The sequence below is a fragment of the Hyla sarda genome, chromosome 6, assembly GCF_029499605.1.
Source record: "Hyla sarda isolate aHylSar1 chromosome 6, aHylSar1.hap1, whole genome shotgun sequence".
In the NCBI taxonomy this organism is placed as follows: Eukaryota; Metazoa; Chordata; class Amphibia; order Anura; family Hylidae; genus Hyla; species Hyla sarda.
The window spans coordinates 195,966,875-195,986,669 of record NC_079194.1 but is presented as its reverse complement, the minus strand read 5'-3'; the positions used below and the strand labels follow the sequence as shown (position 1 = coordinate 195,986,669).

At 41.9% G+C, this 19,795-nt stretch overlaps 1 protein-coding gene across 8 annotated transcripts in view; it reads right to left on the bottom strand.

Moving 5' to 3' along the window:
- The window catches only part of WWOX (WW domain containing oxidoreductase), a 1,139,839-nt gene that overhangs the window by 720,409 nt on the left and 399,635 nt on the right, over positions 1 to 19,795 (bottom strand). For all 8 annotated transcript variants that reach the window (XR_008845171.1, XM_056526118.1, XM_056526119.1 and 5 more), the window contains exon 9: positions 1,854 to 2,118. Coding sequence is in view for 7 of the 8 variants with exons in the window: in XM_056526118.1 (XP_056382093.1) it covers positions 1,854 to 2,118 (265 nt within the window). In the remaining variant the exon portion in view is untranslated. The remainder of the gene's footprint in view (positions 1 to 1,853; positions 2,119 to 19,795) is intronic.

Here is a 19,795-nt window from a genome sequence, read left to right as displayed (position 1 = left end):
AATACTGCTGGATATCACAGAAATCCAAAAACAGCTGTAACAACAAATCAAGCTATTTTAATATTTTTCTTTATCGACATTTAATCTTGAAAGGGTTTTTCCACAAAGCCTAGTTGGTGTGTATCACATCGGATTCCTCTCTGAACTGTGACCCTGCTGTTACCATACAAAAAATATGGAGAAAAACTGTTCCAGGTTAAACCCCCCCAAAGGACGAGGGGGCACTCCCTCCGTCTGGAGAAAAAAAAGTTTAGTCTCAAGGGGCGACACGCCTTCTTTACCGTGAGGACTGTGAATTTATGGAACGGTCTACCTCAGGAACTGGTCACAGCAGGAACAATTAACAGCTTTAAAACAGGATTAGATACATTCCTGGAACAAAATAAGATTAATGCTTATGAAGAAATATAAAATCTCATCCCTTCCCCAATATCGCGCCACACCCCTACCCCTTAATTCCCTGGTTGAACTTGATGGACATATGTCTTTTTTCGACCGTACTAACTATGTAACATTGCACACACTTGCCCACAATCCCCCTTGCTTACATGCACAGGGGAGACAAACTGCCAATACTTTCAGAAGACTTTAGTTGAACTAAGCATGTGTGACCACCTCAGTGAGTGGTTACCAAGGGCAGCAGGTTATCAAAACATTGCAGGCATATTGGGGATTAGTACGTCTATATCGCTTTGACATTTTAAATCTGTTTATTTTCACATAATGTATTGCTTTAGACCTATCTTTGTTAACGGGACAACCCCTTTAATCTTTATACCTTATAATGTTAATTCAGTTTCCATCCAATGATTTTTCCTATGCACATATAGTGGAGTCAAACATTAAAGGGGTATTCCAGGAAAATAATTTTTTATATATATCAAATGGCTCCAGAAAGTTAAACAGATTTGTAAATTACTTCTATTAAAAAATCTCAATCCTTTCAGTACTTATGAGCTTCTGAAGTTAAGGTTGTTCTTGTCTGTCTAAGTCCTCTCTGATGACACCTGTCTCGGGAAACGCCCAGTTTAGAAGAGGTTTGCTATGAGGATTTGCTTCTAAACTGGGTGTTTCCCGAGACAGGTGTCATCAGAGAGGACTTAGACAGAAAAGAACAACCTTAACTTCAGAAACTCATAAGTACTGAAAGGATTAAGATTTTTTAATAGAAGTAATTTACAAATCTGTTTAACTTTCTGGAGCCAGTTGATATATACAAAAAAGTTTTTTCCTGGAATACCCCTTTAAAAGAATAACTTAACTTCACTTCACTAACACATTCAAAGAGGGCTTTAAAGGTTATCAGTGACTAGACCGTACAGCATCTGTTAGATGCAATAATTAAATACTATAAATGAATGAAACATTTCCTAAACACACAAAAGTAATAAAAACCTCATGCATTTTAATTCTTTGCAGTTAATGACCAGAATATAGGAGAGGTCATCATGACGTACTATCACACCTCTCCAAAGTTTTCTATGGCAGTAATTCCAATAAGATCTACAGCCAAAGTCTGCAATGTTTTTCAATTCCATTTTTCCCCATACTATTCTAAAAAAGCCAAATCCCATAATTTTATTGTATCACATTTCTCTTGTCTCCAGCTCCTCAGATGAATGTACTGCAGATCGTTGAGTAATTATCAGAAGGAGCAAGATCTCTACTGCACAGGAAGAAAGTGTTGGAAGCTGCAGTAGGGATTGTTCTGAGCTTATTACGGCGTCAAAGCACCATAAACCACTGAAATAAACCTTGCCGGTATCAAAGGCAGAGAGGGCGATGAAAATATATACATCTGGATTTTCAATCCACTTTGATCCTAACAATATGTAAAGAAGAACTTCACTCACCATGGACTTCGTAAAGGGTCGAACCAAACCAAACAGCAACCTGTACCCCCACCAGTTCCTATGAATGGACGAATACATCATGTTTCCTGGATGCACCGCATTGGACGTCACCCCATGAGGAGACAGACGGTGGTTCAATTCCTTGGAGAAGAGAACATTGCAGAGCTTGGAACGGTTGTATGCTAACATAGCCCAGTAGTCCTTCTTAGATGGGGAAAGCAGGTTGAGGTCAAGTTTCCCCGATGAATCTTTTATATCTGTGAATCTAAAATTAAAAAAAGAAAGAAAAAAAAAAATATATATATATATATGAGATCCTGCCCGTAAAATCTGAGCTAGAGAGCAGAAAGATGAAACCAGAGCTTGTTCTACAGTTCTAGGAAGTGGACATTTTTATTTGAACAGTGAACCGATTTTTATTTATTATTAAAAAAAATATATATATAAAAAAATAGTTTTATTTAGTTTTTCTCATTTTTACTTTGCAAAAAAAAAATCAGCCCTTGTTTTGTCTTTTAATGAATAAACATAAACTTTATGTTAATAGGGATATTTATTTTTATTGGTTTATGTATTTAAAGTAGTTATGTATTTCACAACCAATATTGCCAGAATTCTAACAGTCTAACAGTGGGGTTGTTACTTAGCTTTGGTGTCTTGCCTAGTTGTGGTTGTGATATAGATGTAGAGTGTATAAATACTGGACCTAATAAAAGTTGGGTGGCAACCAGGTCAGAACTGTGGTGATGGTTATGAACAGGGGCATAACTATAAGGCTATGTTCATGCAGGCGAAAAATGATAATCAGGTGTGGACAGTCCGCACATTTGACTATCTGGCGGGCACTATGACCGCTTGGAAATGCGCCGTCTCATAGATTGCAATGCATTTCGTTGCGGACCCTGCAAAAAGGATAGACTTGACTATTCTTTCTGTGGACGCCGGAATCTGAGTTTCTGCGCCAGAAACATCTGGAACAGTGCAGCAGAATGCCAATGAAATCAATGGGACTCTGCTGCTGCGGAATGTCATGCAGAATTCCGCACGGACATTCTGCCGTGTGAACATAGCCTAAAGGGTGCAGAGGTTGCAGAGGCATCTAGAGCAGCGGTCTTCAAACTGTGGACCCCCGGATGTTGCAAAACTACAACTCCCAGTATGCCCAGACAGCCGTTGGCTGTCTGGGCATGCTGGAAGTTGTAGTTTTGCAACATCCGGGGGTCCACAGTTTGGAGACCACTGTTTTAGATCCAAAGGAGAGCCCACAAGATCTCACAGCTTATTGAAGTATTATGTATTAGTTGGGAAGGCCTTTTATACATATATTTATTGGGGACCACGGGAAAGAGGTTTAAATAAAAACAACAATTTTTGACAAACATTTTCCGAACATGGTGAAATGCACTTTGTCTATATCTAAAGACATAAAATCCATATGCACATATTCTTTATTCTGAAATCTGGTCTTGTGTTATACCTGTTGTGATTTAGTAAAAATAATGAAGCTGTGGTATCTGTGGTCATTTTTCACGAACATAAATTATCTGACAGAACACTGCAGGTGGGGCAATCTGTTTCAACAAACAGATTATATAAAAAATGCCATATAACTGGCCGCACGCCACAACATTGATTGATGATCGGCTAGGTAGACGAGTGTAACACAGCACTCACCAGGTATCTCATTCAAAGGTGCATCTTCTTTATTAAGTTAAAAGTCCAGCGGGGGTGGAGCAGGTAAATGTGCCTGTGTATACCGCTGGACTTTTAACTCAATAAAGAAGATGCACCTTTGAATGAAATACCTGGTGAGTGCTGTGTTACATTCTTCTACCTAGTCGATCATCGTTTATTCCTGTTTCTGTGATGCCTTTGCACCCAAGTCATTCATTGCGGCTAAGGCATAACGCACCCGCTCCATGTGAACTATACCCCATTTGCACCCGCTTCTAGTTCTAGGTGGTTCCGATAAGAGACTCTACCTGGATACACAAAATTGATTTAGTGTATGTTGTAATATAATTTTTTTTTTCTTTTTTTCTTTTTTTTTTTTTCTTTTTTTCTTTTTTTTTTTTTCTGTACTACCAAACCTGTGGAGTTCAGTTAAAATACAATTTTAGGGTAGGGTCACATGTAGCTTATACTCTGCGAATGTCTGTGCTAGCACAGACTATGGGGGTTTATTATTACTCACATAGACTTTTCTAGCACAGAAATATGCAGCATTAAATATGCTACATGTGACTCTACCCTTACGGAAACGATCAAATAGAAAAGTCACGTGCAATTTACTTGAAAGCCAATCAGAGGACAATTTATTGAAGTATGTTGCTCATGAAACGACATATGGATGATACAGATCATAAATTTGGCTAAAAAGAAATTTTAAAAGGTAAATATTAGGCTGCATTTTCATGTAACAGTTTTGTTTTTCTAAAAACTGCCATTCCAGTTTTTGAGCCAAAGCCGAAGGTGGATCCAACAGGAAATATACAGTAAGTCCTTTCTTATATTTCCCATTTCTTTTGAATGTAATTATGGCTTTGACTCAAAAACTGCAGTGAAATGCAGCCTTATAGATGTAGCAGAGTTCAATTAAGTTCAATTACAGTATACAGAGGCTTGTTCTGTGTGTGGCAATGTTGTACACTGGCGCAAATTCACAGTTACATAGTAAAAAAAAAAAAAAAAAAAAAAAAAAGAAGACAGTCCATCAAGTTCAACCTATAATCCTACTGTGTCGATCACCCATTCACATGGTGGAATTTGCATCCGGAAAAATTCAGGCAGAACAACTTGGTGCTAGGATAATTTGGAAATGTGCCATCTCGGTAGACAATTGACATATCAATTCTTTTTGCAAAGTGTAAAATCACGATTTCTGTGCAGTTTGTGTGTAGTTCAGCAAAATTCCATTAAAACTACTGCTGCAACTGAATTTCCAAGCTAAATGTTTCTCCCGTTTTTCTCCGCTGGGAAATTTCCCTGTGTGACTGGGGCCTTAACCCCTTGGGGACGGAGCCCATTATGACCCTAAGGAAGGGAGCATTTTTTGCAAATCCGACCTCTATCACTTTATGCATTAACCCCTTAAGGACCAAGGACGTACCGGTACGTCCTTGGCCCTGCTCTCCTGATATAACGCGGGGTTACACAGTAACCCCGCGTCATATCACGGCGGGCCCGGCGTCATAGTGAAGCCGGGACCTGCCTCTAATAGCGCGCAGCGCCGATCACGGCGCCGCGCGATATTAACCCTTTAGCCGCGCGCTCAGAGCTGAGCCGCGCGGCTAAAAGTGAAAGTTGCCGGCTAGCTCAGTCGGGCTGTTCGGGATAGCCGCGGCTAATCGCGGAATCCCGAACAGCTGACAGGACAGCGGGAGGGCCCCTACCTGCCTCCTCGCTGTCCGATCGCCGAATGACTGCTCAGTGCCTGAGATCCAGGCATGAGCAGTCATGCGGCAGAATCGTTGATCACTGGTTTCTTATGAGAAACCAGTGATCAGCATAGGAGATCAGTGTGTGCAGTATTATAGGTCCCTATGGGACCTATAACACTGCAAAAAAAAAGTGGAAAAAAAAGTGGAAAAAAAGTGAATAAAGATCATTTAACTCCTCCCCTATTAAAAGTTTGAATCACCCCCCTTTTCCAATAAAAAAAAAAAACACAGTGTAAATAAAAATAAACATATATGGTATCACCGCGTGCGGAAATGTCCGAATTATAAAAATATATAATTAATTAAACCGCTCGGTCAATGGCGTGCGCGCAAAAAAATTCCAAAGTCCAAAATAGGACTTATTGACCAAAAATGCACTATCAATGCAAAAATGGTACCGTTAAAAACTTCAGATCATGGCGCAAAAAATGAGCCCTCATACTGCCCCATACACGGAAAAATAAAAAAAGTTATAGGGGTCAGAAGATGACAATTTTAAACGTATTAATTTTCCTGCATGTTGTTATGATTTTTTACAGAAGTCCGACAAAATCAAACCTATATAAGTAGGGTATCATTTTAATCGTATGGACCTACAGAATAAAGATAAGGTGTCATTTTTACCGAAAAATGTACTACGTAGAAACGGAAGCCCCCAAAATTTACAAAACAGCGTTTTTTTTCAATTTTGTCGCACAATGATTTTTTTTTCCGTTTCACCGTAGATTTTTGGGCAAAATGACTGACGTCATTACAAAGTAGAATTGGTGGCGCAAAAAATAAGCCATCATATGGATTTTTAGGTGCAAAATTGAAAGAGTTATGATTTTTTAAAGGCAAGGAGCAAAAAACGAAAATGCAAAAACGGAAAAAACCCCGGTCCTTAAGGGGTTAATAACACTGGCATGCTTTTACTTATAAATTTGATTCTGAGATAGTTTTTTCGTGACATATTCTACTTTTTTCATACATTTTCTTTGATACTTGGATCATCTCGGTGAAAAATTCAAACATTTCATGAAAAATTTTACAATTTTGAAGCTCTGTGCTTGTAAGGAAAATAGACATACCAAATAAATGATATATTGATTCACATATACAATATGTCTACTTTATGTTAACATTATAAAGTTGACATGTTTTTACTTTTTTGAAGACATCAGAGGGCTTCAAAATTTTGCAGCAATTTTCCAATTTTTCAAGTAAATTTCAAAATCTGAATTTTTCAGGGACCAGTTCAGTTTTGAAGTTAATTTCAGGGTCTTTATGTTAGAAATACCCCATAAATTACCACATTATGAAAACTGCACCCCTCTAGGTGTTTAACCCTTTAGGTGTTTCATAGGAATAGCAGCAAAGCGGAGACAAAAATTCAAAATCTTCATTTTTTACACTAACATGTTCTTGTAGACCCATATTTTTTTTATTTTTACAAGGGGTAAAGGGAGAAACAGACCCCCAAAATTTGTAACCCTATTTCTCTCGAGAAAGGAAATACCTCATATGTGGATGTAAAGTGCTTTGTGGGCTCAGAAGGGAAGGAGCGACAATGAGATTTTAAAGAGCACATTTTTCTGACATGGTTTTTGCGGGGCATGTCACAATTAGGAAGCCCCCATGGTGCCACAACAGCAAAAAACACCCCACATGGCATACTATTTGGGAAACTACACCCCTCAAGGAACATAACAAGGGGTACAGTGAGCCTTAACACCCCACAGGTGTTTGATGACTTTGCGTTGAAGTTGGACGTTACCCCAAATTTTTCATTTTCACAAGGGGTAATAGGTGAAAATGTCCTACAAAATTTGAAACCCCATTTCTCTCGAGTAAGGCAATACCTCATATGTGGATGTAAAGTGATCTGCGGGTGCACTAGAGGGCTCAGAAGGGAAGGAGCGACATTGGGCTTTTGGAAAGCAAATTTTGCTGAAATGTTTTTTTGGGGGCATGTCACATTTAGGAAGCCCCCATGGTGCAAGAATAGAGAACAACACCCCACATGGCATACTATTTGGGAAACTACACCCCTCAAGGAACGTAACAAGGGGTGCAGTGAGCATTTACACCCCACTGGCATTTGACAGATCTTTGTAACAGTGGGGTGTCCAAATGAAAAATTAAGTTTTTAATTTTCATGGACCACTGGTCCAAAAATCTGTCAGACACCTGTGGGGTGTTAAGGCTCACTATACCCCTTGTTACGTTTTATATGAGGGGTGTAGTTTCCAAAATGGGGTCACATGTGGATATTAATTTTTTTGCATTTATGTTAGAACCGCTGTAACCAGCAGCCACCCCTGTGCAAATCACCAGTTTAGGCCTCAAATGTACACAGTGCGCTCTCACTCCTGAGCCTTGTTGTGCGCCCGCAGAGCATTTTACGCCCACATATGGGTTATTTCCGTACTTGGGAGAAAATGTGTTACAAATTTTGTGGGGCAACACAAGCATGTTAGTGAAAAAAATAATAAAAACAACTTTAACTTTTCATATGGGGTAAAAGGAGAAAAAGTGTTACACTTGCCTTCTCCACCAAAAATACTGTACGTCAGTTTTCCCCAAACAGGGTGCCTCCAGCTGTTGCAAAACTCAGAACATGCCTGGATAGTCAATGGCTGTCCGGCAATACTGGGAGTTCTTATTTTGCAACAGCTGGAGGCTCCGTTTTGGAAAAACTGACGTACAAGATGGCTTTAACTTTACGATGTATACAACATTCAAACAGTATGATACATTCTGATTAATCTGGTGCTGTTAATTAATGGACTGTTTTGTTTAGTTTAAACTGTCTGTCCCTGTTCTGTCCCCTAGGCTCCGATATCCAGTATGGTCTTTCTTCTAGTGCCTAGATATCAGAAATTGTGCTGCTATTTAGCGTCAGAATATGCTATATAATTTATTTAATGAACCTAACAAGTTCACAGGTTCCGTGCATGAGCTTTAATCTAGTTAACAGGACTTGTACAATGCCTTGAAATTTTTTTTGTATTTTGGTGCCTCACAACCTGGAATTAACATGGATTGTTTGAGGATTTTGATCATTTAATTTACAGAACTTTTATTTATTGTGAAGCAAACAACAAATAGGACAAAATAACAGAAAAAGTCAATGTGCATAACAATTCACCCTCCTAAAGTAAATACTTTATAGAGCCACCTTTTGCGGCAATCACAACTCCAAGTCGCTTTGGATAAGTCTCTATGAGCTTGCCACATCTTACCACTGGGATTTTTGCCCATTCCTCCTTGCAAAACTGCTCCAGCTCCCTCAAGTTGGACGGTTTGCGATTGCAATATTTAAGTCTGAATATAGATTTTTGATTGGATTGAGATCTGGGCTTTGACTAGGCCATTCCAACACATTTACACGTTTCTCCTTAAAGGGGTACTCCGGTGCTTACACATCTTATCCCCTATCCAAAGGATAGGGGATAAGATGCCTGATCGCGGGAGTCCCGCAGCTGGGGACGCCCGTGATCATGCACTCGGCACCCCGTTTTTAATCAGTCCCCGGAGCGTGTTCGCTCTGGGACTGATTACGGTCGACCGCAGGGTCGGCGGCGTGCGACGTAACGCCCCCGCCATCGTGTGAAGTCACCCTCCGTCCCCAATCCAAGCCTACGGGAGATGGCGTGATAGCTATCACGCCCCCTCCCGTAGGCTTTCATTGAGGGGCGGAGCGTGAAGTCACATGGGGGCGGAGGCGTGACGTCACACGCCGCCGGCCCTGCGGTCGACCGTAATCAGTCCCGGAGCGAACACGCTCCGGGGACTGATTACAAACGGGGTGCCGCGTGCAGGATCACGGGCGTCCCCAGCTGCGGGACTCCCGCGATCAGGCATCTTATCCCCTATCCTTTGGATAGGGTATAAGATGTGTAAGCACCGGAGTACCCCTTTAAACCACTCAAGTATTGCTTTAGCAGTGTGTTTGTGGTCATTGTCCTGCTGGAAGGTAAACTTCTGTCCTAGCCTCAAATCTTGCACAGAGTGGTACAGGTTTTGCTCAATAATATCCATGTATTTAGCAACAATCATCTTTCCCTTAACTCTGACCAGTTTTCCAGTTCCGGCTGCTGAAAAACATCTCCACAGTATGATGCTGCCACCACCATGTTTCACTGTGGGGATGGTGTTCTTTGGGTGAGGTGATGTGTTGGGTTTGCACCAGACATAGCGTTTTCTTTGATGGCCGAAAAGTTCAATTTTAGTCTCATCAGACCAGTACACCTTCCTCCATACATTTTGGGAGTCTTCTACATGCCTTTTGGCAAACTCAAAAAGTGCCTTTTTGTTTTTAGCTGAAAGTAATGGCTTTCTTCTGGCCAATCTGCCATAAAGACCAAATCTATGGAGTGTACGGCTTATTGTCGTCCTATGTACAGATACTCCAGTCTCTGCTGTGGAACTCTGCAGCTCCTCCAGGGTTACCTCTGTGCTGCCTCTCTGATTAATGCCCTCCTTGCCCGGTCCATGAATTTTGGTGGGCGGCCGTCTCTTGGCAGGTTTGCTGTTGTGCCATGTTCTTTCCATTTGACTTGTACTTCTCAACAGCATTGTCCCTTATTTGTTTGGAGAGTTCCTTGGTCTTCATGGCAGTGTTTGGTTACTGATGCCTCTTGGTTAAGTGTTGCAGTCTCTGGGGCCTTTAAAAAAGGTGTGTATATGTAATAACAGATCATGTGACACTTAGATTAACAAAACATTGAAGTTAAAGAGGTACTCCAGCCCTATCCAAAGAATAGGGGATAAGATGTCTGATCGCAGGGATCCCACCACTGGGGACCCCCGCTGTGGTGCCTTGGGGGAGGGGGGGGGTGTATGGCAGTTGGGGTGTTGCTGTGAGGTATATCATGGTTATAATTAACTATTGTGAGTCATGACGCCAGGGTGAGGGCTAAATGCTGTATGGTTTGGCCTATTGCCACCCTTCCCAAGAGCGATAGGTAGATGCAGAATAAAGTATTTTCCACAACCAGAGCCTTGCTGAAAACTTGCGTAAACTTTACTGAAGATTTTCTGTAACATGCGAATACGGGAAAAGTCTTTATAACAAAGTCTATATACAACTTAGCTGAGATTGACGTATGGTTGGGGACTTTTGTAAGTTCTTTAGCTTAGTAGGATTTAGTATGTGCAGATCCGCTGGATTTAGGGTTATGTTAAGGCCAGGGTCCTTGCTAGAAGTAGCGGGGAAGTTTGTAAGAACTCACTGTTTCGTTTCAGGACGAGGCCGGCAGGCTGTGGCCTAGTAGCAGTCGTTGTAAGTTGCGGAGGTCTTTCCTCATAAAGAATCAGCAACCCAAGAGCAAAGAGATGCTGCTTGCTTTTCAGCGCAGGAATGAGAGCCCAAGAGAGCGTCTATTGGCTGCAGCTCCCTTATATGGGCAGGGGCTGGCCGTTTTAGGATTGGTTGCCACCATCTGACAATCAGCTTTACAAGGTATTGTGGGTATCACATGACCCAGAACCTCCAAAGGTCCTTTTACCTACCATAGAGACTAAACCACAGTCACATGACCTGCAGGCCCCGCGACGCTATGCAAGGTAAGTATACACTTTCTATACAGTATTTACATTTATTTTAGCAATACATTAACTATATGAGGGGTGACTAGGGGATGACTAAAGAAGCGGAACCCCACAGTTACTAGGAACTCTGACTTTGGGGACCCCTAACCAAGGTACGTTATGCAATACGGTACCGGGATACCACACCGCAATCTCTCCTGCAGCACCCCCTGTCATCAGCCTCATGGAGCAAAGATCACTCCGTGTATTATGACTCCCGATATAGGGTCTGGAGGGGGCGGAGCCGTGATGTCACGCCCACCCCCTCAATGCAAGTCTATGGGAGGGGGCGTGATGGCCGCCATGCCCACTCCCATAGACTTGCATTGAGGGGGCGGGACATGATGTCACGAGGGGCGGAGCCGTGATGTCACGATACTCCGGCCCCTGTATTGTGAGTCATCAGACACGGAGCAATCTTCGCTCCATGAGGCTGATGACAGGAGGTGCTGCTATTGATTTAGTAGTAGTCAACCCCCTAACCAGAAGTTTGGCAGTGCAGTTCTATATATACTCTGTTTCATTTCTTGTTTTCTCCCCTCTCACCCAATTTAGAACTTCGCACCACACCCAGCAACCAGGTTTATACAAGAACATATGGATTCTATATACAATTTCTAGCAATTATTCTAAAACTTTGCTCAATATACTTAACATGCAATGTGTATTATAGAAATCCATAATAACACTTTGATATACCTTTATGTTTATTCAGATGTTTAGTTGTTTTTCACACTTATCTCCCCCTCGTTGGCTATGTTTAATTTCTGAATTCTTGTTGGTTAAATGAAATCATAAACCCTGAACCCGAGATACTGTGGGAGCCCAATGACCTCTTACTTGGAGAAAACAAATAGACAGTAACTGGGATAATAACCTTGGTATCTTGCCATCAGCATCCTCACATGTTTAAGAGGTAAGTGTAAACAGAGCCCGGCTGAGTCTGGCAGCCTCTTATGCTTTTAAGTATACCCATGGCATGGCTTACACACAAATCAAAATAACTAGTTGATGTTTTGTAATCGAGTCAGACAGAATAATTAAACACCAGCTGTTTGTTACTTTACTTTTTGCCTTTTGCTACAGGAGAAAAGCAGTAAAAAAAACATCCTCCAGAAAACTTCCCGTTCAACCAGAAATCTCAGAACATTTTGTTACTAGTGGATGGCATGACTTTATTGGGGGCATTTAAAACAGAGCCAAGCGTACTCGCCATGATTCCATTCATTGATCTGTTTGCCCTCTGCCCTTATTGTTTGGTTTCTTGCCGTCCAACAAAGCAACAATGTTAGCGAAATGTTGTGTTTTATGTGAAATGTATAAAAATAACAAGGAATGTTTAGCTTCACGCTGATCGCTTTGCCAGAAGACAAATGGACCAGGGAAGCCACGGTGGAGGAGTGAATGTGATTGGTGCCTACTGGAGCCCTAGATGTATTAAGACCTGTTTCTGAACTCAGCTACAAATCCCTATAAAGAAATTGTTACAGCTGTGGTAATAGTCAACAATACGTGATTAATCTACTTGGGAGCCAAGAAATTGTATGGACAGGGTGAATGAAGAAATATTAAGCATTGCAATATAGTGGGCTTAAGTGGAAGTTAATAAAATCTCTTCCTCTAGACCATAAGTTGAACAAGTGTATCAGACTGAGCTATGTTTCCCTGTTGATTGGCATTATATAACAAGCGTAATTTCAATAATTCTCCAATTTATTCTTTACATTTTGCTACCATTGCATGCCAACTTCTTCTTCACTCTTGACAGGAAACCCCTGACAGGCTGATGTGAAGAACAGTTTGTAGTCTTTTGAAAGTTTCATTGGGCAATAATGAGAAACTTGAAATTTCCCCCAAAGTCCATGGGGGACATTTCCTAATCTAGTCTATTCTGGGTATGCTTATAGACCAGCGTATGTGGTAGTCTCCTGTCTATTGTGCTCCTAATTTATCAAAGGTCTCACAGCCCTTGATAAATTCTGTGCTCAGACTTCAGGGTCTACAGTTTAAACGTCATTTAGACCTGCTCCAACATGGTCTGACATTTCAGCGTATTTTGGGCAGATGCGACTTGTCGCACAAAAGTTGCACTTGATAAATTCAGCACCAATGCATTTTCCAATGCATTTCCGTCTAAAATAGACTTGCATGCATCATGTTCTAAAAATCCTCTACAGCAAAAGTCGCAGAAAAGTCGCACATATTTAGACTGCGACTTTCTGTGCGACAAAATTTAGACAGGAAAAACCAGTCTAAATCGTTTGATAAATATCCCCCCATGTGTCCATTAAGGCATCGATGTAGGGCATAATTTTGGCCTAAATATATGGATGAAGTGGAGAAGGAAAACAATAACTCCTTGACTGTGACCTGACAGCTAAACTAAGCTATGACATTTCATCCTCTGTAATTCAATTAAAAATAATTTATATGGACTAAATGAAGATTTATCTATATATGAAGCATGAAGCAAAAATTTTAAATAAATAATTTAATTAATTAATTAATACATGTATGACACATTCTCATAAATAATAACTTTTTATGATTTGATTCAGGTTATGGCCAAGAAATAAAGTAGTGATGTACACGAGACCGTTAGTCTGATTGCACAGGAGACTTAGGATCCTGTTTTCAAGATCAAGGGGGGTCCCAGCAATTCTCCATGGTTATACACTTTAAATAAGGAAAATCTGCAATACCAGACAGAGCCCATTAACAATAGTGTTGTTTTTTCTTGAAAAAACAACAAGACACTTCTGTCCAATTCCTGAAAAATCCATGCAAGTTAGGGTAAGAAGGTAACAATTTATCGTGTATTTATGCTCTTTGACCATAAACAAAGGGTAGAAAATGGAATATGAATAAAAAATAAGAAAGACAAAGAGAAATTATCTGCATTTAAAGCAGAAGGTTGGAAGCCGAAAAAAGTAGTTGACAATTCAACATAATCTCCCATTAAATAACAGCTCATTTATACCGTATCCCCTGGTGCCCTCCACATCTGGCAAGTGAGAGGAATTGGCAGATTTATTCTTGACAAGGACTCTGGATGGCCCACAGTAGCCCTCTGCTGCTTTTTTACCACAAGCAGCTCCTCTCTCAGAAAGCCTATGTGGTTTGCACAGATAAAGAGAATCCAGGCTTACTCACACTTAAGTAGGACATGCTTACTGTTTTAGTGCAGGGCGGGATTTTTGCTCCCGCTCTCTGTTGCTTCCTCTCATTTTGGGATACCATAAAATTTAAATGGTATATGTAAATCAATCTACAGAATGACATTTATTCTATAAGCCCCTGTGTTTGGGAGCGATAAAGGCTTCAGCCTGACCCTTTGCTGGTCTCACTGCTCCAAGTCCCAAGGGTTACTTTTATGGATCCATGATTAAAAAATAAGCTCCACTCTGGCTCACTTAAACATTTTAGAAATAAGTATAGGATTTTTCACCCCTCTTGCCTGCTTATGAGGTCTCATACTGCAGAGATGTTATGCTTTACACTAGAGATGAGCGAATCTAATCTGATGAATCCGAATTTGTTATGAATATCAGAAATTTTTTATTTGCAATGAATACGAATATTGCCGCGATTGCCGCAAATTGCTTCATTAAACTCCATTTAGTGCGGTCAAGGCTCCAGGGCATATAAAATGGCGGATCCAAATCTGAGGGGCAAGGAATCCTGGGAAGACACGAACAAGGGTAGGCAGGATGACCCTGAATCACATGTAGGATGCAGCTTATCAGCAGCCAGTCACCCCTGTGATGTTATAGCCCTATATAATCGGCAACCCTATTCTGGCTAGTCACTTCATCCTTTCACTGCAGAGAGATTGGACGGACAGCCTGTGTGTGTTATACAGAAAAGCTTTTTCCAGCAGTGTTTCACCTCCTAGTCACATCAGCGTTCTGTTGGACAGAGCAGTGCGTTTTTCACAGAATTCTTTTTTTACTGCAGCGATGAACCTCCCAGTCACTGTCTACAGCATTGTATTACATAGAGGGGCAGAGAGCTGTGTGTTTAACAAGCTGGCTCAGCTGGAGAAACATAAGCAGAAGAGGGAGGAATAAATTTTTAGCACAACAAATGGTCTGCTGGTTATACTAGTCTGTAGACGGTATAATACATACTCAGCAATCTATCCCTAATAGTCTTTGAGAAAGAGAGTATAATTTTGGGTTTAGTACACAGCAACTGTGTGCTGCAGGACTGTTGTGTACTGCTGTTGTTGTGCACAAATACTTATTTAAGCGTACTGTAGCGCATTTAAGTGCATACCACATACCTACATATAAGAAGTGTACTATTTTGTACCTGATAAACTCTCAAGGGCCTAGATACTGTGAAAGTCCAGGCAAAAAGTTATCACCGGCTGGTGTTTTACTCAAATACTTTTTTAAGCATACTGTAGCGCATTTTTCTCCCCTCATAAGTGCATACCACATACCTACATCTAAGTGGTGTACTATTTTGTACCTGTTAAAGGGGTACTTCGGTGAAAAACTATTTTTTTTAATCAACTGGTGCCAGAAAGTTAAACAGATTTGTAAATTACTTCTATTAAAAATATTAATCCTTCCTGTACTTATTAGCTGCTGAATACTACAGCAGAAATTATTTTCTTTTTGAAACACAGAGCTGTCTGCTGAAATCATGAGCACAGTGCTCTCTGCTGACATCTCTGTCCATTTTAAGAACTGCCCAGAACAGCATATGTTTGCTATGGGGATTTCCTTTTACTCTGGCAGTTCCTAAAATGGACAGAGATGTCAGCAGAGAGCACTGTGCTCGTGATGTCAGCAGGCAGCTCTGTGTTTCAAACGGAAAAGAATTTCCACTGTAGTATTCAGCAGCTAATAAGTACAGGAAGGATTAAGATTTTTTAATAGAAGTAATTTACAAATCTGTTTAACTTTCTGGCACCAGTTGATTTTTAAAAAAAATAGTTTTTCACCGGAGTACCCCTTTAACCCTTTAAGGACCCAGCCATTTTACACCTCAGGACCCGGCCATTTTTTGCAATTCTGACCACTGTCACTTTAAACATTAATAACTCTGGAATGCTTTTAGTTATCATTCTGATTCCGAGATTGTTTTTTCGTGACATATTCTACTTTAACATAGTGGTAAAATTTTGTGGTATCTTGCATCCTTTCTTGGTGAAAAATCCCAACATTTTATGAAAAATTTGAAAATTTAGCATTTTTTTAACTTTGAAGCTCTCTGCTTGTAAGGAAAATGGATATTCCAAATAATTCTTTTTTTATTCACATATACAATATGTCTACTTTATATTTGCATCATAAAATTTACGTGTTTTTACTTTTGGAAGTCACCAGAGGGCTTCAAAGTTCAGCAGCAATTTTCCAATTTTTCACAAAATTTCCAAACTCACAATTTTTCATGGACCAGTTCAGGTTTGAAGTGGATTTGAAGGGTCTTCATATTAGAAATACCCCACAAATGACCCCATTATAAAAACTGCACCCCCCAGAGTATTCAAAATGACATTCAGTCCGCGTTTTAACCCTTTAGGTGTTTCACAGGAATAACAGCAAAGTGAAGGAGAAAATTCACAATCTCCATTTTTTACACTCGCATGTTCTTGTAGACCCAATTTTTGAATTTTTACAAGGGGAAAAAGGAGAAAATGTATACTTATATTTGTAGCCCAATTTCTCTCGAGTAAGCGCATACCTCATATGTCTATGTAAAGTGTTCGGTGGGCGCAGTAGAGGGCTCAGAAGCGAAGGAGCGACAAGGGGATTTTGGAGAGTACGTTTTTTTGAAATGGTTTTTGGGAGGCATGTTGCATTTAGGAAGCCCCTATGGTGCCAGAACAGCAAAAATCCCCCACATGGCATACCATTTTGGAAACTAGACCCCTTGAGGTACGTAACAAGGAATAAAGCGAGCCTTAATACCCCACAGGGGTTTTACGACTTTTGCATATGTAAAAAAATAAAAATAAAATTTCACTAAAATGTGTGTTTCCCCCCAAATTTCACATTTTTGCAAGGGTTAATAGCAGAAAATACCCCCCAAACATTGTAACCCCATCTCTTCTGAGTATGAAGGTACCCCATAAGTTGACCTGAGGTGTACTATGGGTGAACTACAATGCTCAGAAGAGAAGGAGTCATATTTGGCTTTTTGAGAGCAAATTTTGCTCGGGGGCATGTCGCATTTAGGAAGCCCCTATGGTGCCAGGACAGCAAAAAAAAAACACATGGCATACCATTTTGGAAACTAGACCCCTTGTGGAACGTAACAAGAAATAAAGTGAGCCTTAATACCCCACAGGGGTTTCACGACTTTTGCATACGTAAAAAATAAATAAATAAAAATCACTAAAATGTGTGTTTCCCCCCAAATTTCACATTTTTGCAAGGGTTAATAGCAGAAAATACCCCCCAAAATTTGTAACCACATCTCTTCTGAGTATGGAGGTACCCCATAAGTTGACCTGAAGTGCACTACGGGCGAACTACAATGCTCAGAAGAGAAGGAGTCATATTTGGCTTTTTGAGAGCAAATTTTGCTCGGGGGGCATGTCGCATTTAGGAAGCCCATATGGTGCCAGGACAGCAAAATAACCCCCACATGGCATACCATTTTGGAAACTAGACCCCTTGAGGAACGTAACAAGGCATAAAATGAGCATTTACCCCCACTGGTGTCTGTCATATCTGTGGATAAGTGGGCTGTACAACATTTTTAATTTGCACAGCCCACTGTTCCAAAGATCTGTCAGACACCAGTGGGGTGTAAATTCTCACTGCACCCCTCATTACATTCCATGAGGGGTGTAGTTTCCGAAATGGGGTCACATGTGGGGTTTTGTTTTTTTTGCGTTTGTCAAAACCGCTGTAACAATCAGCCACCCCTGTGCAAATCACCTCAAATGTACATGGCGCACTCTCCCTTCTGGGCCTTGTTGTGCGCCCCCAGAACACTTTACGCCCACATATGGGGTATCGCCGTACTCGGGAGAAATTGTGTTACAAATTTTGTGGCGCTTTTTTCCCTTTTACCTCTTGTCAAAATGAAAAGTATGGGGCAACACCAGCATGTTAGTGTAAAAAATTTATTTTTTTACACTAACATGCTGGTGTAGACCCCAACTTCACCTTTTCATAAGGGGTGAAAGGAGAAAAAGACCCCCAAGATTTGTTAGTCAATTTCTCCCGAGTACGGCGATACCCCATATGTGACCCTAAACTGTTGCCCTGAAATACGACAGGGCTCCAAAGTGAGAGCGCCATGCGCATTTGAGGCCTGAATTAGGGATTTGCATAGGGGTGGACATAGGGGTATTCTACGCCAGCGATTCCCAAACAGGGTGCCTCCAGCTGTTGCAAAACTCCCAGCATGCCTGGACAGTCAACGGCTGTCTGGCAATACTGGGAGTTGTTGTTTTGCAACAGCTGGAGGCTCCATTTTGGAAACCGTGGCGTACCAGGCGTTTTTCATTTTTATTGGGGAGGGGCGGGGGGCTGTGTAGGGGTATGTGTATATGTAGTGTTTTTTACTTTTTATTTTATTTTGTGTTAGTGTAGTGGTGTGTAGTGTTTTTAGGGTACAGTCACACGGGCGGGGGATTACAGCGAGTTTGAGCTGCCGCGCAAAATTTGCTGCATCGCAAACTTGCAGCCTGATACTCACTGTAAGCCCCCTGCCCATGTGAGTGTACCCTGTACATTCACAGGGGGGCCTCCAGCTGTTGCAAAACTACTACTCCCAGCATGCCTGAGAATGTTTGGGAGTTGTGGTTTTGCAACAGCTGGAGGCACACGGGTTGGGAAACACTGAATTAGGAAACAATGTTTCCCAACCAGTGTGCCTCCAGCTGTTGCAAAACCACAACTCCCAAACATTCTCAGGCATGCTGGGAGTAGTAGTTCGGCAACATCTTTAGAGCCAGATGTTGCCGAACTACAACTCCCAGCATGCTTGGAGTTGTAGTTTGCAACATCTGGAGGACTACAGTTTGCAGACCACTAATACAGTGGTTCCCAATCTGTGCCCTTCCAGATGTTGCAAAACTACAACTCCCAGTATGCCAAAACTGTCCAGGCATGCTGGGAGTTGTAGTTCTGCAACATCTGAAGGGCCAGATGTTACAGAACTACAACTCCCAGCATTCCTGGACAGTAAGGGCATGCTGAGGATGTGTAGTTTTGCAACATCTGGAAGGGCACAGTGGTCTCCAAACTGTGGACCTCCAGATGTTGCAAAACTGCAACTCCCAGCATGCCCAGACGCCAAGGGCTGTCTGGGCATGCTGGGAGTTGTAGTTTACAGGGTCCTATTACAGCAATGCATGTCGCTTTACGGCGACGTGCATTGCTGTAAAGGGCCCGACCGCGGCTGAAGATCTACTCACCTGTCGCCGCTGCCGCCGTCTTCATCGTCTGGATCCTGGTCTTCAGGGACGAGGTAAGTACCGGGGCCGGTCCCCAGCACTCCCCCGTCCCCCGCAGCGTCCTCCGGTCTTCCTCCCGTCCTCTCCGGACTTTCAGAGGCCGGGCAGGACGGGAGGAAGTAACCGCCCCCCCTCCTGCGATTGGTCGGTTCACTAACCGACAGATCGCAGGGGATCGGAGGAGGTGGCCGGCTTGCCACCTCGCTCCGATACTCCAGCATGGTCCTGGCTGTCTGTGACAGCCGGGATCATGCGAAATTACCGGGCGGTCGGGTCCCAGAGACCCGATCAGCCCGGTATCGCCGCAGATCGCAAGGGCGATTTCCCTTGCGATTTGCGGCGATCGCTGACATGGGGGGCCTACATGGCCCCCCTCGGCGTTTGCCCTGGATGCCTGCTGAAGGATTTCAGCAGGCATCCAGTTCCGATCTCTGCCCGGCGAGCGGCAGAGACCGGAAAACGCCATGACGTATGCATACGTCATGGGTCCTTAAGACCCAGGG